The 23,032-nt window shown below is 39.3% G+C and overlaps 1 protein-coding gene across 1 annotated transcript in view; it reads right to left on the bottom strand.

The window, feature by feature from the left end:
* The window catches only part of LOC149205358 (uncharacterized), a 95,047-nt gene extending 74,187 nt beyond the window's left edge, over positions 1-20,860 (bottom strand). The window contains exon 1 of the mRNA XM_089397383.1: positions 20,438-20,860. Within this exon, the coding sequence (XP_089253509.1) occupies positions 20,438-20,706 (269 nt within the window). The 5' untranslated portion in view covers positions 20,707-20,860. The remainder of the gene's footprint in view (positions 1-20,437) is intronic.
* Between the last annotated feature and the right edge of the window lie 2,172 nt (positions 20,861-23,032).

Consider the following 23,032-nt stretch of genomic DNA (forward strand, 5'->3'; position numbering starts at 1 on the left):
CATAGACAACTTACTGTTTTCACTATGGCAGGTGGTACCTTTGGCAAAAACTTGGCAAAGATGGCAAGAGATGTGGACCAACCAGGTAAGCAATTCCAATTTCCAATTTGTTTTTCTTTTCAAGTTAAAATTGTTTACATTCTTTACAATTCAAATTATAAACTAAGTTACTAATTAATGTCTTTTTCTTTGCAGCACATTGGTGGGAGTCATTTGGTGGCCAGTGTCCTCAATTGCAAAGGTTTGCAATTAGAGTCCTCAGTCAAACTTGCAATGCTTCAAGTTGTGAGCACAATTGGTCTGTTTTTGAGCGCATCCACATAGGGTTAGCCTCCCCCTGCCCTTGTCCATACCTTTGGTCGAGCCCAGAACACTGCCCGAAGGTTGATGCAACTAAAAAGAAAGGGAAAAGAATAATTTGGCCACTTACAACAGGAAATGTACCACAAAATGCAAAAGATGGTCGGGGCATACAAATTTAGCACGTAGGCAAAAGCCAAACATGAGCTCTGCCCCTTATTCATGGCCATCACCCTGGTTCCTATGGGGCATAGATGAGCCGCCTTCACACTAAGGAACCCATGACTGTCTCAACCTCTAGCGAGTAATGAATTGCCCCACCTTAAAAGGGGATATCTAATGTTATATCCACACTTCATGCTCTCATCCCCTGGAGCTCCGAGCAGTTATAAAGAAAAATAAATCAAAGGCAAAAGGCATATGAAGAAGGGTGGAAAAACAAAGGCTGAGGTAACTCATGTACCACGATTTGCTCCCTCCTACACTCATATACCCAAGTGTGGGCTTCCCTCATTATAGCTACCCTTGTACCATAACATGTGGCCTAGATCCTTCCCCTGATATCACATGCCACCTACCCATTGATGGATGTACCATGGACATGTCACCCCCTTTAAAGGTTGAAACCACCTAATAGGGTCCTTGATTAACCCCCTTATTGATCTTGGAGACACCTGTACATGCCAAAGCCCACTATGGAAGGAAATGCCACCATGAATTGCCCACTCGATTCCATGAATTGTAAGCTCTTTTGCTCGATTACTCTAATGATTTGTTGTATTGGAGGGCAAGGGGACGCATTAGATCTTATGCGGGATTGTAGGTGGGTCTCCATTTTGGGGTTTGGTCTCCCTATATGGGATCCATGCCCTCCAGAGGGTCACATTGGCACTTATAGGGTGAGCATTGAGAGCCATGGGCCTCCAACATAGCACCATTCAGGGATTTCTCGTGTTCCACCTTGTGAATGAGGATGATGCACTTGGATCACCATGCCCAACCAGCTCCACACATGTACCACACTTGGCAGATGTTCCAGGGTCCAGAAGAGGATGTGTCTCACTGCAGGAGACAAAGGGTGGGCTTATGTCAACATCCTAGCCCTTACAGATGGTTTACAAGCATTATCGATCCACTTGGAGACCCATGGGGATGTCAATGTGCCCCCACACCTACTTGGGAGCACCACATGTGACTTGCTTGGAAAACAAGGGGCCAACCCCTTGTCCACTATGTTTGGAGCCTTTTCACTCAACTTGGCACATTTGGACTCCATTAGGCCTCCTCAATGGCCCAACGACTCGTCATATTCATTATTTTGCCCTCTTGAGAGGCTATTCTTTGTATTATTGAGCTATCTTGGTGGGCTTGTCACCAAGTCATGTCATTATTATGTATTATTTTATTATTTGGGGCTAAATTAGGCCAATTAGGCAAATCGAATCCCCTTTAGAGTTGTATAAATATGAGAGAGGTTCATTCTAACCTCTCATCATCACTTGGAATGGATTAGTATCTCTTGAGAGATTTTTGCACTTTTCGCTGGTATCAATTTTTGGACCTTTCTTGATGCACTATGATGTTTGGATTTTCGCTATTGTCTTTGGAGCTTCTTTCTAATGCAAAGTTGATAAATGGATATACTCTCTCTCTCATGTAAGTCAAATTTTTTATGCTATTCTTGTTATCTTACTTGTCAAATGCATGTATATTGTTATCATTATTCTTGTATGGGTTAATGTAATGCGAAATTCTTCTAGGACCTTGAATAAGTGATTAAATGCATGCATTGATCTTTGAGGGATTGGATGAATGTTCTTAGAGGCACCTCTTAGGTTGAAAGACCTCAAAACTTTGTCTCCTTTGCAAAGTATAAATCCCTATTGAGCTAGTTGTTGCCCTTAGAGAGGCTAGCGAGGATCAATTAGGGCTCCTTAGCTCACAAAAATTCTCAATCTATGTGTATCTTGACTCCATTAAGCGCAAGCAATAAGGCATTGATCCTCATATCCCTTTGGTGGTCAAACTTATCTTTATTCTTCACTTTTTCCATCTTCTAGGTCTAACCCTAGAGGGTCACCTAGGGCATCAATCGAATAACTTTCTAGCCATCCAAACACCTTGATTTTTGGTCCACTACTGCGCTAAAGTTTGCTCTAGAGGTCCTCCAAGTTTGAGGAAAATCTGACGGTGGAATCCCGAGATACAGCAAACCCTAGCTACAAGACCAATTCTTGCCCTACGTTGATTTTGGTTAGTGTCCTAATTGGGATCATTGCATTCAAAATCTCGAACAGAATTAGTCCTTTGATCCTATTCTCTTCCCTAATTGGGTCAAGCCCCTCCTTAATTGATCAACTCCGTATCCTTGACCTAGTTCGAGTACACTTGGCTTCTCTGTGGTCCCACAAATCTACAACTCAAATTCCACAAGGATTACCTAGAAGCCATTTCTTCATTAGGATCCTTAAGTCTAGGAAACCCCTTGTCAAGGCATATCCCCTAAACCTAGACTCAAGTATCCTCTTAGCCCTTCCTAGAGAGCCCATCACCTTGCTTCTTAAGCAAATAAGCCATATAATTGAGTCTCCTTTGTGAATAGGCCCTAGGAATCACATTCCATCCACTCATTGATCTATTCACCCTTGTGATTCCTTTCATATCAGGACTCCTCCCATCGGTGAAAGTCCGTAAAGAGCAGGGAGCCTTAGCTGAGGTGACAGTGGGCTATCGCTCTGTTGTTCCCCCGTGACCTAGTAGTTTCTCTATAGGATCCCCTCCTAAGACCCCTGCTAATTTGAGCGGTAACATTTTGGCGTTGTTGCCGGGGACACGAAACATGTGTCTTGTCCCTATATGACAATATTGATACATCATTCTTGGCAACTCCATTGGAAGAACGAAGCCCTGATTCTTTGTTGAACTTTAATGTCAATGCTTGTATGGTGGAGCAAGCATTTCTCTAGGCATCTTTAAATTCACCCTAGCAACTCCTACATAATCTCATGTATATCTCAATAGGATGTCTTTCTTTAATGATTTTCCCATCTTTGGACATCACTAGCATCCTTGGGCACCCTAATCATGTCACAGGAAGGATGGTACATGGGGTGCCCATGTTTGATGGTGATCCACTCTTTGCAATTCGTCATGTAGAAAAATTTATTTCACACACTTCAAAGGAGAATGTGGTATATCACGATGTCCTTATGCTATTGTTCATGAGCTCTCTCCATGGTCATAACTCATGGTTTCATAATCACAAACCTAGGAGCATCTCATCCATTGAAGAGTTCTTTCAAGGCTTTCTTAGACATTTTCAAGTGTGCCCCGCATTAAACATTCAAGAGGAAGCCTTCATTGAGCATCATCATCACCTTGGGAATCTAGATGATGGGCAGGAAAGAGGGTCCTCCCTAGGTCCACATGATGAAAATAGGGATGATGATAATTTTGAAAGCACATGTGATAGGGGCAGTGAGACTGTAGAGAGTGAAGTTGAGGTTAACCCTACCTTTTCCAAGGATACTATCTCTGATGATCTACCCTTTGAAGACCTTGGAGAAGGTGATCCCATAGCCCCTTCAAACATTGATATCAACGATTACTTACTTATTCAAGAAGGGAAGTGGGAGGTCTATTTCAACAAGGACCCTATCTATGACACTGATGACGAAGATATCCATAGGACCCTTGTTTTTCCTCACAATCCTAGGGTTGTAGTAGAGTCCCATGTGGACCCTTTCCTCAACCTTTCTTACATTATCACTAATAATGAGGAATCTTCCATATCTCCTAAGTGTGATCATCATGGGCCACCTGCTTGTTGTGTCTCTCCATCTCATCAATCTCCCTTTCCTACTAATCATAACCTTATGGTGGCCATGAAGCATGACATAAATGATAAAGACCATGATGGAGGTGATATGCCTGAAGTTGCCATCCATCAAAAGTTTATGAGCTTGATTGTTGACATATCGATCTTTTGGTTGGAAGAGAGGATCTTGTGGATTAGATTACATCCCTTTATCCTTTCTTCTCTCCTGATCCTCCATGCGTAGCCTTTCTATTTTTCCACCTCCCGCCCTAGTGACCCTCCATATGATTGTTCTTATCCTTGCTTTTGGATTTGTTGCATAAGTAATCATTGGGCAAAGTATTTTTATATTGATCTGGTGATGTCCTGGTTGCATTGGCTCTACGATTACACTTAGTACTTGTACAATGTAATATGCATGTTAGGTAGCATGCATTGCATACTGATTTTCCTCATTAACATCATATGATATTATCATGCTAGATTGGTTGCATTTAGATTAAGAATGCATTTGAAATTTTATTTTAATTTTATTTACTGGTTGATTTTTAGTGGCCTAATATAAGCATGTGCGATCTTGAGACATCACGAAAGCATGTTGCCCTGTGTGTTTGATTTGTGATATGTGCAGGTGACAGGTCTGCAGACCCAAGAGATTGTTGGAGTTCTCATGACCTCCCCGTTCAAGTACATTTGTGCACTCTCCAGAGAGATCATGTCCCAGTTGGAGCCAGATGTTACCCACCACTTTGTGGGTGATATCCCTAGGAGAAAAAATTTCTCCAAGATGGTCCTCAGCCGGCAGCCACCAAATAGCTCGATGTGCCATTTTCTCTGCCACCCAAGCCAGCCTTGTGGTCCCTCGCCCATCTGTTATGATCGCATGTTTGAAGGTGGGCCTCTCGACCCCAAAGGTATGACTTTTCATTGGTTTAGTTGAGTAATTTTGTTTACTTATCATGGACACTTTTGGGCATGGATTGGTGGGGGGATTCGGTGGAAAGAGTGGGCTAGGTTTGTACTCTTGTCTCCTCTGCCTGATTCGGTAGTTAGCCTTGTATCCTAGTCCCGTGGGATCTCCTTTACTGGCCATTAGCTTTAGGGATGGCACTACATGGGAAATCTCGATTTTGGTTGCTGATGCGCTTCCTGACACCATATACATCACTCCCCTCTACTCATTTTAACCCCATTCATCACTTTTCCCATCCGAGTCCACATGTGTCCATTGGGTCCACATAGGGTTAGCCTCCCCCTCCCCTTGTCCACACTTTGGGTCAGGCCTAGAATGATGCCCAGAGGTTGATGCAACTAAAAAGAAAGGAAAAAGCATAATTTGGCCACTTACAACAGGAAATGTACCACAAAATGCAAAAGATGGCCGGGACATACAAATTTAGCATGTGGGCAAAAGCCAAACATGAGCTCTACCCCTCATTCATGGCCATCACCCTGGTTCTTATGGGCCCTAGATGAGCCCCCTTCACACTAAGGAACCCATCACTGTCCCAACCCCTGGTGGGCAATGAACTGCCCCACTTTAAAAGGGGATATCTACTGTTAGATCCTACACTTCATGCTATCATCCCCTGGAGCCCCAACCAGTTATAAAGAAAAATCAAAGGCAAAAGGCATATGAAGAAGGGTGGAAAACAAAGGTCGAGGTAACTCATGTACCACGATTTGCTCCCTCCTACACTCATATACCCAAGTGTGGGCTTCCCTCATTATAACTACCCTTGTACCATGACATGTGGCCTGGATCCTTCCCCTAATCCCCACTTCATTCCATCGCTATATCACATGCCACAACTACAAATAGTTGGGCCTACTGTAGGTGGTCCTTCAGTCAGTAGATTAAGCAAGTGGTCCAAATTTCGTGCGTAAATTTGACTTGTTTGCAGACAGTATTGGATTTGTATTGGTTGAGAGTCTACTATTGGTTTATTGGACAATTAATCTCTTTCATTGTGAAATTGAGAGATTATTGTTGAATAAGTTTTTCCTACCTATTACTGAATAATTTGTGTATTTTATGAAGACATGCTTGTTGTTGTGTAAAAAGCATAAATATCTATTAAAATTTTGTTGGATACCCTAGGTGAAATAAGAAGCCCTAGGAGGAAAAAAATAGCCCTAGGACATTACATAGGGTATGTGTTGGGTACGATAGCATTCCATACCCTTAGATTGAATCCTTGAGGGTGCCCATCATGAAAGGAGCTTGTAGCTTAGTGTAGGGTATTTCTTGGGTTTGATAGTAATCCATACCTTTAGATTGAACTGTTGAGTGTGCCCATCATGAAAGGAGCATGTAGCTTAGTAGTAGACTAACCAAGCAACAAAGAACAGGGTCAAGGTTCAATCCTTAGTATATCCAATTTGTAACATGGTGCCAAAGATAGGTAGGCTTGAGGTGGTTCAAAGGCTTGACCCAAAGTCTAGCTTGAGGGAGGGTATTTGATGCCTTTGGATAGAAATGTTAAGTGTGTCATCAGGAAAGGGGAATGTAGGTTAGTAGTAAAGCAACCCAATAGTTGAGGACAACCCTTAGGTTTGATAGCAATCTACGTCTTTGGATCAATCTACTACAACAATGTGATGTTCCTAATTTTTGTGCATGCAAAAATCACTCACTTAGGAATTTTGCAAATTATTGGATAATATTAGAAAGGGGAAATATTAATTTTGTGAAGGGAGAAATTATTATTTTAATGGGATAGCAGCAAAATAATATTTAATTAGAGAAGGAAGGCAAAAAGGAAAATTATTATTTTATTGGAGAATGGCAGCAAATTAAGATTTTATTAAGAAGGAAGCAAATTACTATTTTATTCAAAATGTCAGCAAAAGTCTCCTAGTGGAAAATGGGCCTCACCAATAAAATAATAGGGAAAAGGAAGATCTAGAAGTTGGAGAGAGACTCCAAGAGGAATTATAAAAGGAGGAACTCAATTGCAAAGGATTCTATTTTATCTATCTCTTTATTAATTGAAAGGAGCTCAAGCGAGTTCAATAGTTTCAAGCGAAACTCAAAAGTTTATTTCAGTGGACTTTGAATGCCACCCTAGTTAGCTTTGGGGAAGATTATTTCAGATCTTTCATTGTGCTTATTGCAGAGAGTCTCTAGCGTTTGAATTCATTGTAGATTATTTCAGATCTTTCATTGTGCTTATTGCAGAGAGTCTCTAGCGTTTGAATTCATTGTTTGCAAGAGGTCCCAGTATTGTGTGAGCTTGCAGGTTTTAATAAATCTCCAAGAAGGTCGAGTTTCCAATCTTGAGGAGGAGATCGAACTATACTCATTAGCAGGGCCAAATCAGCAACTAAATGCTGAGTTACTTCTCCATTTGTATCAGATTTGAAAGGAGATCTTGCACTGCAATTTTCAGATCTAATTGTGCCCATGAAATCAGAAAAGGAGGGTTGAATGCATTTGTGTTGACTGCCATCTAATAAGTGGGCCGAATTCCAGTACACCCTCCAGTCTACAAACCCAAGTTCAAAGCTTATCATTTATGCAGTTTAATACAAGCAGAGACCAAGTTCCATAGGCAGCAAGAAGGACAAATTTATTAGCCCAGGAAGTCGAATTGCACAAGGAAAAATATACAAAATTCTAAGGGCCGAGTTGGGGTTTCTCTGGTGCCAATTGCTCAGTCAAGAGGTCTGATTTCTATGTGTTATTCCAGAAATTCCTTGCACAGAGAAAAGGAGGCCGATTCCTTCAGACTTATGCTGATTTTTTTTAGGTTGTGTTTTCCCTTCTACACTAGCAGCATATTACCAATCTGGGCATCACATTTATATCAGCATATGAGCAGAATTTAAGTGAAGATTAAAGGGGCAGATTTGTTGTCTCCTGGAAGGCTGAGTCACTGTGGGATGAGAGGGATGTGTTGCTCCTGTAGATGCATATTTAAATCATTAATATCAGCAAGGAACTCCAACTGAAACGGACCACTGTTCATTAATGTCACTCATGCTATAATAGTCCAGATTTGTTTCCTGAACTTCATGCTATCACTGTTCGATGTTATAAATATATATATATATATATATGATGATATCTGCCCTCTGTACTTAACCTACAGCACCCTTGTCATCATGAGAATGGCTGGTATTTATGATCTAATGGATTCCTTATTGCTGTAGTTATTGTATATAAGTGGTATGTGCCAATTTTTTATCCTAATGCAAATCATTTCTTATGTCACTAACCTTGTAGCAGCTATATATTTCATATTTGTTGATATAAATCAGTCCTGAGTTTTGGGGAACATTCTTATGGCAATTAATGGTTACTGTACACATTTACCTGAATTAGATAAATGAAAGGACACATTTCCAGTACCTTGCCCACAATCTGTTTGTAGAAATTCCACAGTGAGCCAGAGTGTGAAAATTCAGAAATTTGTGAGTCCAAGACATTTCAGAAAGGGAACACTAAAGTGCTATCTGTTAGAAAATTGGAAAGGCAGAAAGAATTTCTTTGTGTTGATAATTACTTGTGATGTCTTTATATTCTTATTAACTTTCTTATGTTTTCTTTTATCTTTGTTCATCAAGCAATTACCAAAACCAAAGCACAAAGATCAAGGACACCAGATGTAGACACTCAACCAAGGGCTAAAACCCCTATATAAGAGAAAACCCAGTCAAAGAACTCTTCTTTCAGTAATTCAAAATGAGATGGACCAAGACCTTAGACCAATAGACCTTCCTCCTCCACCAAGTCAGCCTTCCAAAATGATTCAGCAACCTTCAATAATCTCCTCTTGTCCAACAGCTTTAACCCAGCAACAATCCAGAAATTAGACTTCCCAACTTCAGAACTTCGACCCACAGCAGCAGAATTTCGGCCCAGTGACAGAACAGAAGTTTTGACCCTTCCAGCAGCTTAGCAGCTTCACACGTGTGAGAAAGAGTGAGAAAATTTCGACTTCTTATGCTTGAAATAGACCTCATTCTCCTTCGCTAGCCCTTTTCCCCTTCCTCCTTGAATTTCGCACTTTTTACTGCCCCAGAAATTGCAGATCGGACTTGGTGAGTGAGTGTTCCAAATGAAGTCAAGTTGCTGCCTTTATATAGTAGTTTTTGCCCCAGTTTAGACCGACTTGTCCAATTTGAGGCCGACATGGTGGCAGAAGCCTAGAAGACCTAATTTACATGAAAATAAATTTCTTTCTTGACAAATAAATCCCAAGAAGGGTTCTTTGCATTATGACATGGACAAGGACACTTGACATAAACCCTATAAGCCTGCAATGGAGGTTTTGACCTATAAACAATTGACCCAAGCATGAAACCCATGCTTTAATAAGTCAATTTCTTTAATAATAAAATTTATTTTTCTTTCTTTTGATAAAATACAATACATCGTGACTCGAGTACAATTATGAAGTCCGATACTAGTTGCATTCTTCAACACTCCCTCTTAACTAGGGAGGTATTAATAATTACAAATATATATAAAGGTACATGGAAGATCTCCAAAATGAACTATAAAGAGTTCTAGCACACTCAGTGTTGCAAACTAGATACCTGACCAGGGTAATCTATCTGGGTGGGACTAAGATGGACTCAAGCTTTCAACCACTCTAGGTACCATCAGGCTTACTAGCTAACCATCAACCCAAGGACCAAGGTGTATATCCAAGGTCAGAGCTCCATGACCAACGCCACCCTCCCTCTTTGGGATATGGACATCAATACATAGGTCGGCCAAATGTCCTCCAAAGCATCCACCATTAGATGCTTCAACTCTCCCTGTCAAACTAGATAAATCCATTTGTCCAAGCATGCCTCCAAAGTGTTCAACCTTTTTATGGAGAGATTTACCCATACAAACACAAACCCTAATCAATAATAAACTTTCAAATAGATATACAAGTAAACACAAACCTTCGAGGTCCTTAATCATTCAGATGTTGCTAATATCATCATTAAGTTATCCAAATATAGCTTGTCAAAAGCTTTCTTCTTTTTCTTCTTCGGCAACACCAAATACAGCCTCAATACTTCTCAAGTCTTCATGAATCACAAACCTTTATCTATAATACTTTCATTCATTTGGTTCCATTCTTACTTCACGGTAATCACTATCATAATATGCCCTCCCTCTCAATTGGGGAGATATCCCTTTCTTCTATCCAAACTCCCTCTTGACTTAGGGAGATCAACCACTTCTTTCTTTTACAACATCGGAGAACCTTCATGGCTTCCTCTTATGGTATCAAGGTTATCTTGATCATCATCATTCACATAACTTCCTTCATCATGCTTATCAAGTCATCTTTACTTACAAACATCTTCAACATCTTGAAGATTATGTATCTGTAAAACTTTTAATAGCAAGTATGAACATACAGAAGCATGAAGTTAACTATAGAATCATATGGAAGCATTTTGACTTTAGGCATTAAACACCTAGACCTAGTTAGGTTCATAATCAGTAAAAGTTACATCTCTTTACATACTAGACTTCAACTTCTTGCTAGGGTTTTATCACAAATCCTAGACTACGTCATCAAGTCTTAAAGCAATTCAATCAAGATATTAGTCTCATTACATCTAGGGCCTCAATATTACTCTCAAAGATATATGACAGACTCTACTATGATTTATTGCAAACCCTAGATTACACATCCTTATATATCAGCGATTTAATCAGATAACAATTCTACCATGTATCTAAGGTTTCAACAAAATACTTTTGGAATTGCATGTCAGATTCTACTAGGATTTGTTGCAAATCCTAGATTATATCATTAGACTATAACATATCGAAATCATATCCTAGAATATCAATCCTTACTATGGTTTTGTTACAAACCCTAGAAAACTAAAACATGAGCATCAACAATTAAGTTAGCATACTTGAATATATCTAGGATTTCATAATCATGCACTAGCATCTCACAATAATATCTACCAAGTAAACTCAATATACAAACATTAATACATCAAAGTTAGATATATAGCAATTTTATTCAGACTAGGGCTTCGGTCATACAAATGAATATACACCTAGGGTTTCGATCTTAGGACCTCGTTTTACCTATTACAAGGGTCTTGCTTATGAACCCTAATTTTAAAAAACCCTAAAGTTCTAGGGTTTCAATACATAACATAGACATTGTCAGCGAATACTAAGGAACTAGGGTTTTCATCATAACAATATCAAAACCTTAAACATCAAAAGAATAGGATTTTTATACTTCATTAACAACCCTAAGTATACTAGGGTTTCAATATTGACATATCCTTAGGTTAGGGTTTTACAGTGAACCTTTTTAGGGTTCCACAAGAATGATAATATAATGAGGGTAGATTAAATCTAATGATTAATAGCCCTAACAAGAATCTTTGTGATTCAAAACCCTAGACATAACGATGTCAATAATGTAAAGCAAATTTTCAAAAGAGAATGAACATACCTTTTCTATGAAGAGAACTTTATAACAAAGTTTATAGTCTAAGGATACCTTGAGTTGCTTCTTAACAAACCTTGTAGGATATCAATTCTTGATGGGCTTCAACAGATCTTCTTCCATGCTTCAAATCTATCCTTTGAAGTCTCCTCAATAATCTTGAGCATTTAGTAAGCTTTCCTAACCAAGGAAAATATAAATAAAAGGTTATTAGCATATAATATAAACAAATCTTGATATGAAAGGGAAACCAAACATAAGGAGGAGACAAAGAACAAGATACTTATCTTTTGGTGAAATGGTGAGGGCTCCCTCTTAATCCAATCTTGAGGGATACCTATAACTCATCAAAATAATTCAAAAATGTTCTAACAAGACATGTTAGACCTACAAACTCTAGGAATCAAAACATAAAGGAAAACAATGCAAAACTTAAAATAGAAGGATATGTGAGGGATAGTATTCCCTAAGAGTCCTTGGCAAATAGATCTTTGATCTCAGATTCTTCAGTCTTGTTTCTCTTAGGTGGAGCTTCATCAGCAACATTCGCATGTTCCCTTTCTCTCTTCTTATTACTTGGATTCTCAGGACAGTGACTTTTATAATGACCCATCTTATGACAATTGTAGCATTCAATCTTTGATAGGTCAACTTTCTTCTTTGGTCCCTTGAACTTCTTGAAGGTTCCCTTCTTCTTGTGATGAGTGGAATAGGCATTAGAGATGTTTTCTTCTTCATCCTCCTTCTTGTTGTTTACTAACAATACTTGAGCTTCTTCTTGACTGCATGCATTCCAGATTTGTTCAAATGTTGGAGTATCCTTCCAACTGTTGAGTCCTGCAAAGGCACTCCAAGATTTTGGTAGTCCTAGAAGAGCAGTGATTACGAGCTCCTTTTCAGGGACAACTTCATCTATTGCAAGAAGATCATCTCTAATTCTAGATATCCTTATAAAGTAGGATGATACAATGTTGTCTTTTGTCATATTAATAGTCCGTAATTCATTCTTCAGGCTTGCTATTTGACCAATGTTCTTGATGGTGAATAATTTGGAGAGAGCCTCATACATTTCTTGAGCAGAATTTATGTTGGATATGTATGGGATGAGGTTGTCCTTTACTCCATCCACTATTAGGTTCATGGCCAAGATTTTGGTTTCTCTGAACTTTGCTTTCTCTGCTTCATCTATAGGCTTCTTGACTTTTCCTTGAACAAGATCCAAAACTTTGTTCTTTTTGAGGATGAGATCTATCCTCTTTTCCAGGCCCTGTAGTTGGAGGCTCCTTCTAGTTTGTTTTCTCCCTTCATTGAGTTTGACATAGTTCTTGTAGATAGTAGACTTATCTCCTTATATGATCCTTTTTCCTTAATGACCTTCCTTTGATCTCCTTTTCCTCAATAGATCTTCAACCTGCCTTTTTCCTTCTTCTTCACCTTAGCTCTGATACCATGTTAGAAAATCAGAAAGGCAGAAAGATTTTCTTTATGTTGATAATTACTTGTGATGTCTTTATATTCTTATTAACTTTCTTATGTTCTCTTTTATCTTTGTTCATCAAGCAATTACCAAAACCAAAACACAAAGATCAAGGACACCAGATGTAGGCACTCAACCAAGGCTAAAACCCCTATATAGGGGAAAACCCAGTCAAAGAACTCTTCCTTCAGTAATTCAAAATGAGATGGACCAAGACCTTAGACCAATAGACCTTCCTCCTCCACCAATTCAACCTTCCAAAATGATTCAGCAACCTTCAATAGTCTCTTCTTGTCCAGCAGCTTTAACCCAGCAACAATCCATAATTTCAACTTCCCAACTTCAGAACTTTGACCCCCAGCACCAAAATTTCGGCCAAGTAACAGAACAGAAGTTTTGACCCTTCCAGCATTGTAGCAACTCCACACATGTGAGAAAGAGAGAGATAATTTCGACTTCTTATGCTTGAGATAGACCTCCTTCTCCTTCGCTAGCCCTTTTCACCTTCTTCCTTGAATTTCGCACTTTTTACTGCCCCAACAATTGCAAATCGAACTTGGTGAGTGAGTGTTCCAAATGAGGTTGAGTTGTTGCCTTTATGTAGTAGTTTTTCCCCTCAATGTAGGCCAACTTGTCCAGTTTGAGGTCAACTTGGTGGAGGAGGCCTAGAAGACCTAATTTACATGAAAATAAATTTCTTTCTTGACAAATAAATCCCAAGAAGGGTTCTTTACATTATGACATGGACAAGGACACTTGACATAAACCCTAGAAGCCTGCAATGGAGGCTTTGGCCTATAAACAATTGACCCAAGCATGAAATCCATGCTTTAATAAGTCAATTTCTTTAATAATAAAATTTATTTTTCTTTCTTTGATAAATACATTACATCATGACTCAAGTACAATTATGAAGACCGACACTAGTTACATTCTTACATAGTATCAGAGCCATGATTTTGGCCAGTTGTGGGTCTAGATCATGGTAATGCCCAAGTTGCTATTGTTGGGCTAAAATTCCAGAGGTTGCAACACTAGTCCAGCATTATTCGTCACGATGAACTTGTGCCCAAAAATGTCTCAACAAGATAAATTCTTTGAGAAAGTTGAAAATTATAATAGGAATTTCACAACACTAGTGGAGTTGTTCGAAGAATGGGTATCAGCAAGACCTATCTCACTACTACAAAAACAAATATTGAAGGTGAAGACAATGATAAGATAAGAGGAGGCATACCCATTGAGGAGGGAATTCATCTAGATACATTCCATCCAGTTGAGCATGAGGCTAATGGCACGCAGGAGGAGCACGTAGATACACCCAGTGTGACACAAGAGTCACCCTTGTTGGAGTTTCCTTTGGTAGCCCCGATTGACACATTGGTGGAAACAGTTGAGCATACACCCGTTGATGAGGTGCCAAGAGACATATCCACAGTTGATAAGGTGCTAGGAGGCACAGAGATGTCCATCGTTGATGAGGTGTCATCCGTTGTTGAGGTATCCATTGATGAGGCGTCCAGGGCTATGGCAGAGCTTCAGGATGGTAGCTACCTACAGCTAACTGGTGAGGATGTCTTGTATGTTGGGTTGTCTATGGAGGAGTAGTTGGAGGCTCATGTTAAGCCCATGATGGAGGAGTATGCACAGCCATCCTTTGGGCTAGCCATTGATGAAGGGCAGCATAAAGAGCACACATTCGGATTTCAGCATAGTATGCTTCAAAGGCACGTGGATGGGACCTACAGCGTTATTAGCTCACCCCTATGCACTGGATTGAGAGAGGCGGAGTTGTGTAGACATACCATAGGGGATGACCAGGTTAGTAGGACTGAGCGACATGAGTAGAGTATGACACTGCATCAGGGCTTGTTCCTTCCACAAGAGATTGTGCCTTCGATCCCTCTTTTGGGATAGGATGGCGAGAGGTATTGAGTTGGTACCCGATGGAGTGGTCTGGGTGTCTGGATATATTCATGGCCAGGGGCATAATCCAGCAAGGGCCATGGGTTACCAGAGGAGTCTGAGGGCCAGACTATTGTTGGGATCTAGGAGGGATTCCCCGCCACAGCATGGGTTTGGTTAGTAATGGTATTAGCAGTGCGATGGATCCAATGACAAAGCGCCCACACACTCTCAGATCTCCATCAACACTAGTGATAGGATGGTTTGACAGGGGAACAAACAGATTTCATGAGTTGTCTTGGCATATTCATTGTGCGTGGAGTCATAGGGTGATTAGACTACTTTGGCAGGAGTTTGTAGAAGGAGGTGGCATCGACAAGCCACCGAACAGGTCATCATATGGAGACAATGCTCTCTCATTGATCTATTGTGCACCAAAGTTACTGAGGTTCGACACGGTAGTGTTATTCCTGATTGCATGTGAGGAGTTGGGCCACTCAGGTCTACCAGGGCAGATGAGGAGGTGTAGATCACATCATGGTGGGTACACTATTAGAGTGGTGGATGCATTACCACATGTGGGATACCAGATGATACAGGGTGGTACAACAGTGGGCGTTGAGGTCCAGTGGTGCACAGGAGTGCAGGGGTATGTGTCGGTGTATAGCAGTGAACGATGTTGCACAACAGGATGTTGGAGTGTTGCCTCCAAATAGATCTCCTGACGGGGACAACAGGCGTACCATTGTGTCTGGCCTACCCAGGCTCAATGAGGGCATTGGTGAGCATCTCTCGGACATATTGCACGGGCGTCACACCCCTACTCCTCCCTTGTATTGCTCACAGTCTCTGAGGATTTGGTTGTTATCCTTTGACACTCTCAGCACGAGTAACAAGGTGTGAGAAGCTCACTTGAGACAGTTGGATGGGACTCAGTGCGTTAGGAGAGAAACTTGCCAGTAGTGGCATATGGTCAAGGTGCGGATTAGCAATTGTAGGTTTGGGATTGGCCCGACCTGCTACAGAGGTAGCATGTGCTCCACCCTTGAGCTCGCACTTAGGGAGATGCATGGCACATTTTGGACGAGACATTCTGAGGTGTCATGGGAGCATGTACAGCAGGTGGTGGATCTTTCTCTCAGGCAAATGTCTAGACTCCAGGCAGTATCGGAGTGTGCCCCCAAGAGGCAGGATAGCATATCTCACGGTGTGATATGGCAGACACAGGGCAATTTTGCATGCATCAGACTGATCCATGACATGTGGAGTCTGGGTATTGATTGCATGCAAGGACCAGAGACATGGAACAGTTGGATTCCAGTAGTTGTCAGGACAATACTGCAACAAAGATGGTTATGGGATCCAAGGATTCAGTTGCCTAATTGATCACTCTGTTTTGTGATGAGCGGGATCAAGACAGAGAGTGACCCAACTCACACTTGGTTTGATATGAGGGGGAGCATTGAGGATTTTGTTGCATGGCAAGGCTGGTTTTCCTTATTGCTACTACGGATCAAGGTTAGTGTTGGATGGGTAGGCCCTGACATTATGGAGATGCCTGGGCCAGAAGTGTTGGGACTCTATAGATATTTTGCCATCAGGCCCCAGGGGAGGAGGATACAGCTTGTGCACAATGGGCAAATTGTCATGGGCAGAGTTACGCAGCGACAACATGGTGGCACCCTTTTCAAACTAGCATGAGATCCAGGCATTACAGGACTTGGCAGTGCAGCTAGCCTTAGAGATGAGCTAGTTTCTACAGGGGAAGATCATGCAAATCTTTTATCAGGCTTTAGTGATATGCTGATGACTTGGGGAACTTCACCAATATGGCAAGATGTCCAGTAGGAGGAGATCAGGGGAAGCACATGCAGACGAGGGTTCATCTCCATATGGATTGGACCGCATCTTCAAGAGTCTACTCTTATAGTGCACAGGATCGTTTACTCTGGAGGGCAACTTCTAGAGGGTTTGCTCAGGATTTTACATTGTCAAGGTACTCTACTTATGCAGAGGCCTCTGGCAATTTTATCTTATGGGGCAACGAGTAGAGGGAAGGAGGCTTCCCATGGGTCAGGATGATTTGGGACCCTAGTGCCATGGGATTTATTCATGTGGTGGTGGTGCTGCAGCGAGGAGTAGTTTAGTGGCGCATTTGGGACCCAAGCATTAGCTAGGCCAACGTGTAGCAGCATAGGATAATATTGCTTGAGAACAACCAATTTTTGGCAGGAGGACTATGATGTTCCCAATTTTTGTGCATGCAAAAATCACTCACTTAGAAATTTTGCAAATTATTGGATAATATTAAAAAGGGGAAATATTAATTTTGAGAGAGAAGGGAGAAATTTTTATTTTAATGGGATGGCGCCAAAATAATATTTAATTGGAGAAGGAAGGCAAAAAGGAAAATTATTATTTTATTGGAAAATGTCGGCAAATTAATATTTATTGAGAAGGAGGCAAATTACTATTTTATTCAAAATGGCGGCAAAAGTCTCCTTGTGGAAAATTGGCCCCACCAATAAAATAATGGGGAAGGAGGATTTAGAAGTTGGAAGGAGACTCCAAGAGGAATTATAGGAGGAGGAAATCAATTGCAAAGGATTCTATTCTATCTATCAATTTATCAATTGAAAGGAGCTCAAGCGAGTTCAAGAGTTTCAAGCTAAAATCAATAGATGATTTCAGTGGACTTCGAGTGCCACCCTACTTAGCTTTGGGGAAGATTATTTCAGATCTTCCATTGTGCTTATTGCAGAGAGTTTCTAGCGTTCGAATCCATTGTTTACAGGAGGTCCCAGTATTGTGTGAACTTGCAGGGTTTAATAAATCTCCAAGAAGGCCAGGTTTCCAATCTTGAGGAGGAGCTCGAACTATTCTCACTAGCAGGGCCAAATCAGCAACTAAAGGCCGAGTTACTTCTCCATTCGTATCAGATTTGAAAGGAGATCTTGCACTGCAATTTTCAGATTTAATTGTGCCCTGATATCAGAAAAGGGGAGCTGAATGCATTTGTGTCGACTGCCATCTGATAAGTGGGCCGAATTCCAGTACAACCTCCCGTATACAAACCCAAGTTCAAAGCTTGTCATTTCTGGAGTTTAATACAAATAGAGACTGAGTTCCATAGGCAGCAAGAAGGACGAATTTATTAGCCCAGGAGGTCGAATTGCACAACGAAAAATATACAAATTTCTAAGGGCCGAGTTGGGGTTTCTCTGGTGCCAATTTCTCAGTTAAGAGGACTGATTTATGTGTTATTCCGGAAATTCCTTGCACAGAGAAAAGGAGGCTGATTCCTTCAGACTTATGCTGATTTTTTTTGAGCCTGTGTTTTCCCTTCTAAACTAGCCACGTATTACCAATCTGGGCATCACATTTATATCAGCATATGAGCAGAATTTAAGTGAATATTAAAGGGGCATATTTGTTGTTTCCTGGAAGGTTGAGTCACTGGACGTGTTGCTCCTGTAGATGCATATTTAAATCATTAATATCATCAAGGAACTCCAGCTGAAGCGGACCACTGTTCATCCATGTCACTCATGCTATAATATTCCAGATTTGTTTCCTGAACTTCATGCTATCACTGTTTCGTGTTAAAAGATATATACGCTGATATCTGCCCTGTGTAATTAACCTGCAGCACTCTTGTCATCATGAGAATGGCTGGTATTTATGATCTAATGGATTCCTTATTGCTGTAGCTATGTATATCAGTGGTATGTGCCAATTTCATATCCTAATGCAAATCATTTCTTATGTCACTAACCTTGTAGCAGCTATATATATGTTGATATAAATCAGTCCCGAGCTTTGGGGGGAACATTCTTATGGCAATTAATGATTACTGTACACATTTAACTGAGTTAGATAAATGAAGGGACACATTTCCAGTACCTTGCAGACAATCTGTTTGTAGAAATTCCAGTGAGCCAGACTGTGAAAATTCAGAAATTTGTGAGTTCTTTGAGACATTTCGGAAAGGGAACATTACAAACAACCTAGCTACTGAGCACAAGTCCCAGGTTCGACACCTAAACGGCTTCATTTTAAACATGAGATCAAAGCTATGTAGGCTCAATGAGGTTAGGAGGCCTAAGCCAAAGTGTAGTTGGAGGAGCGTTGAAAGTAGCAATTGATATTTTCATATCAAACTATTAAGGGTATCCATCATGAAAAGGGCATGTAGTTGAGAGGTAGAACAATCCAACAATGGGGGACATGGCTTGGGTTTAATTCCTAACATGTCGAGTTCTCAATGTAGCATCAAAGCTAGGTAGGCTTGATGTGGATACAGGGCTTGAGCCAAAGTACGCCTTAAGGGAGGGAAGCTAGGTAGGCTGAAGATGGCTACAAGCTCTGAGCCAAAGTGTGCCTGATGGGGGTGTACTGGAGATAGCAATCCACACCTTTAGATCAAACTGTTAAAGGTGTCCATCATGAGAGCTGCATGTAGCTCAATGGCAAACTAGCCCAATGGCTAGCGCAACTCTTGGGTTTGATTCCTGGCCTATCCAGTTTTCAACATAGTATCACAGCTATGTAGATTGGAGGTCCCTGGGAAACCTGAGCCAAAGCGTGTCTTGACCTATTAAGGTAGTAATCCACACCTTTAGATCGAACTATTAAGGGTGCCTATCATGAAAGGGGAATGTAGCTCGATGGTAGATCAGCCCAGCGGCTGAGGGTAGTTCCTACGTCGTCTGAATCATAGCCTGTCCAGTTTTCAATAAAAATCGGAAAAATGAAAATTCCAGAACTTCCTGATAATGGATTCTGACTCGCTAGATCGAAAAGTCAAAATGGATAAACTTAACACTGTGCTCCGGAGACTAAAATCACTTAAGGAAAAAGGAAAATGCATGAACTTTTCGTACTAAAAACATGAAATGGCTAAAATTGTCTAAAACTGGTCAAAGGTTGAAGTAAGTACATAGTGAAAGTATGTCTTCCTGTTTCAGAGATCTTGTTGAGGATCTCGTACTTTTCTGTAACCTGGAAATTGTTCACTAACCTGCGAAGTTATCATGGTGATTTGTTGTTCACCCATCATACTAAATTTTTATCATTCAAAACTGCTGCTCATTGCTGTGTTTGTGAGACGCTTTCAATAAAATGCAAGTTAACGGCACTTTCTTTTTTCTAAATATGATATAAACCACTCTAAAATGACTATCTCTGAATACAGCTGAAAGTATTCCCGTTTTTCTAGATAAACTATAATCTGATAGAAATAACTGTCCGCGTAAAATTAGGCAGAATATTCGAGAACCAAAAGCAACACTTGTCGGATTATAATACAGTGTTTATAAGTTTATCTATTAAAGTATGACTTTCAGATACCTGATAATTCTTGCAGGCAGTATAAAGTCAAGTTTGGTTGGCCTTATCCTTCGCCATGCAGATACAGCCTTGACTTCGAAAATATTCAAAATTGAAAACCAGAGCAGAAATCGCAGAGTAAAATGAGATATGGTAAATCTTTTATGAGAGACTTACAAGTGCAAGGGACTGATTTGCATGGCTCGCGCAGTTGGATGGAGTGAATGAAGAAGGTCGGGTGTGATGAAATGAGGGAGGCCTTTCCTGGTTGCCAATAACAAGCACGGAGTATCCACTTCCACCCCGCCAATGTTAAGTGTGCCCCTTCTTGCCCTTGACCCATTATTACTCCATGCTTTCACTACAAACTTCATCTTTGCCTTCAACTTGAAAGTAGCAGGCAAATGAACACAGAAGGAATGGGTGGGCGCTGCTACTGGAACCATAAGAGAGAACTCGTCAGCTATTGCGTCGGACTTAGCCACAGCGGGGCGAGAGCACAACCTTTAACTCGCAAAGGTGATGGGGAGGAAGGTTTTCATTGCTCGACCCATCTGAAGCCAAACATTAGTTCTGATTAGTGATGGTGGAAAGAGTAGTTTTGATTAGTGAGGGTGGAAAGATGGTGGAAAGAGTAGTTTTGATTAGTGAGGGTGGAAAGAGTCTCATAAAGGAGATTCTTAGAAAGTTAGGGTCAGTTTTTGTTGTTTAGTTTAATTATTGAGGTTTTGAATATATGAATTAATTGTTATACTTGAATAAAGTAATAGATGCTTGCTTTTAGTTTAAATAAAGTTAAAATAGAGCTAAAAATCGACCCATCTAAAGTAAAATATTAGTTTTGATTAGTGATGGTGGTGGAAAGAGTCTCCATTTAGTGAGGAGACTCTAGAAAATTGGGTCAGTGCATTATTAATTTGAATAAAGCCGCATAGCTAGTGTTCTTTAAATAAAGTAAAATTAGAGCCAAAAACCGACCCATCTAAAGCAAAACATTAGTTATGATTAGTGATGGTGGAAAGAGTCTCCATTTAGTGAGGAGACTCTTAGAAGGTTGGGTCAGCTCATTATTAATTTGAACTAGCGTTCCTTGCCGCTTAGTTTAATTATTGAACTTTCGAATATATGAATCAACTACCATACTTGAATAAAGGCAACATTGTAGATGCTCTCGCTTAGTTTAACTAAAGTTAAATTAGAGCCAAAAACCAAACTTTCATTCGAGATGATTGAGAAAGATGTAATTATAATAATGGGCAAAGTATAAGCCTTAGTTTTAAATTTTATGTGCATAAAGCTCCAAGTTTGATTGTATTAATCTGTAGTTAATCATATTCATATTTTTTAGATTCATTGTTTCATAGTTAATATTCTTTTTAACCAAGTTTACAAGATCATAGATGGTACAAGTACATGCAATACGTTATTATCAAGGATTTGAATGAGTGGCATTAGCATAGGAATTATACTATTATATATAATTAAATTGATAATATTAAAAAAAATGTCTACATACATATTATATATTGAATTAAATTAATAATGATAATAAAATAAAAAATTATAAAAAAAGTCATACATGATTTTAAAACGGAGTTAATTTAAATTAATAAAAAATGGTATTTAATAAGAGTTGTAATTGTGATATAATAACTATTTTTTAATTAAAATAAATATTATTAAAAATATGATATATTTTTTGTGACGTGGTGAAATTTAGTGTGGTTTCATATCTTGCCATATAACTCAAATTCCTTAATAATTATATCTTCACATGTTCTAGAAATCAAAAGTAGATCATCTACTTGCACTTTAATACATTCCTTGAACTCTAGAGAAAGTGGCATTTTGCCTTAAATTATGACAATCCCCGGTGGAAAACACAAATCATCATAAACTTTCCCATGTGATATCCCTTAAGATAGAGAATGGGAAAGACCATGATGAACAATGACCCTTATATGAGTATTAAATAATTTTAACTATTTTTCCATGAAACTAATATGAAAACCACACTTTAATTTATGCAGTCCAAAATGGTAAATAAAATAAATTATCATATATCGAAAATTAATATAGGTGGGATAACTTTATTAGCAATACATTTTCACGTAATAATTATTAACTTATCAACCATACTTAGTTGTCCATATTTATACCATTTGTCACATGTTTTAACTTAACACATAACTACATAATACACTTATATTAAGAATAATGAATTTCCCTTGCCATTTTAACTAGATATAAAAGACATAACAATCTATTTATTTGTCATTCGACATAAATAGTACTAATGCCATTGATATGAAATAAAATAGGTTAAAAATGGAATCCATTTAATTGGAAAATTTCTTACTCTCACAAGACCATACCCCCACCTCCCAACATACATATATCTATAATGTTATTTTCTACCATAGTTATTACTTTATGTTATGGAACTTTACTTTAACTTATTAAGCAAATGTAAATTAAAATGATTATATCTATTAGCAAATTTGGATTACTATAATAAAGGATGATTATGTAAATTTATAATAAAAATTGACTAAAAAAAATTCATTTTTTTAATTAATGTAAATAGAATTTAAATATTTTTGTTTAACCTATAACATAAAGTAATATTGTAAAATTATAATAAATGAGATAAAGTTAAATCTTTTTAGTTTGATTATGTTTTTAGGTTGCAGATTGGACATATATGAGTGAATTTCAAAGTATGGGCTATATAAACCAACAGTTCAAGGAATGGAAAGAATACAATAAGGT

Source organism: Pinus tabuliformis, chromosome 1_2 (assembly GCF_031772625.1).
Source record: "Pinus tabuliformis cultivar Carrire ecotype Pingquan chromosome 1_2, CPIR1, whole genome shotgun sequence".
NCBI lineage: Eukaryota > Viridiplantae > Streptophyta > Pinopsida > Pinales > Pinaceae > Pinus > Pinus tabuliformis.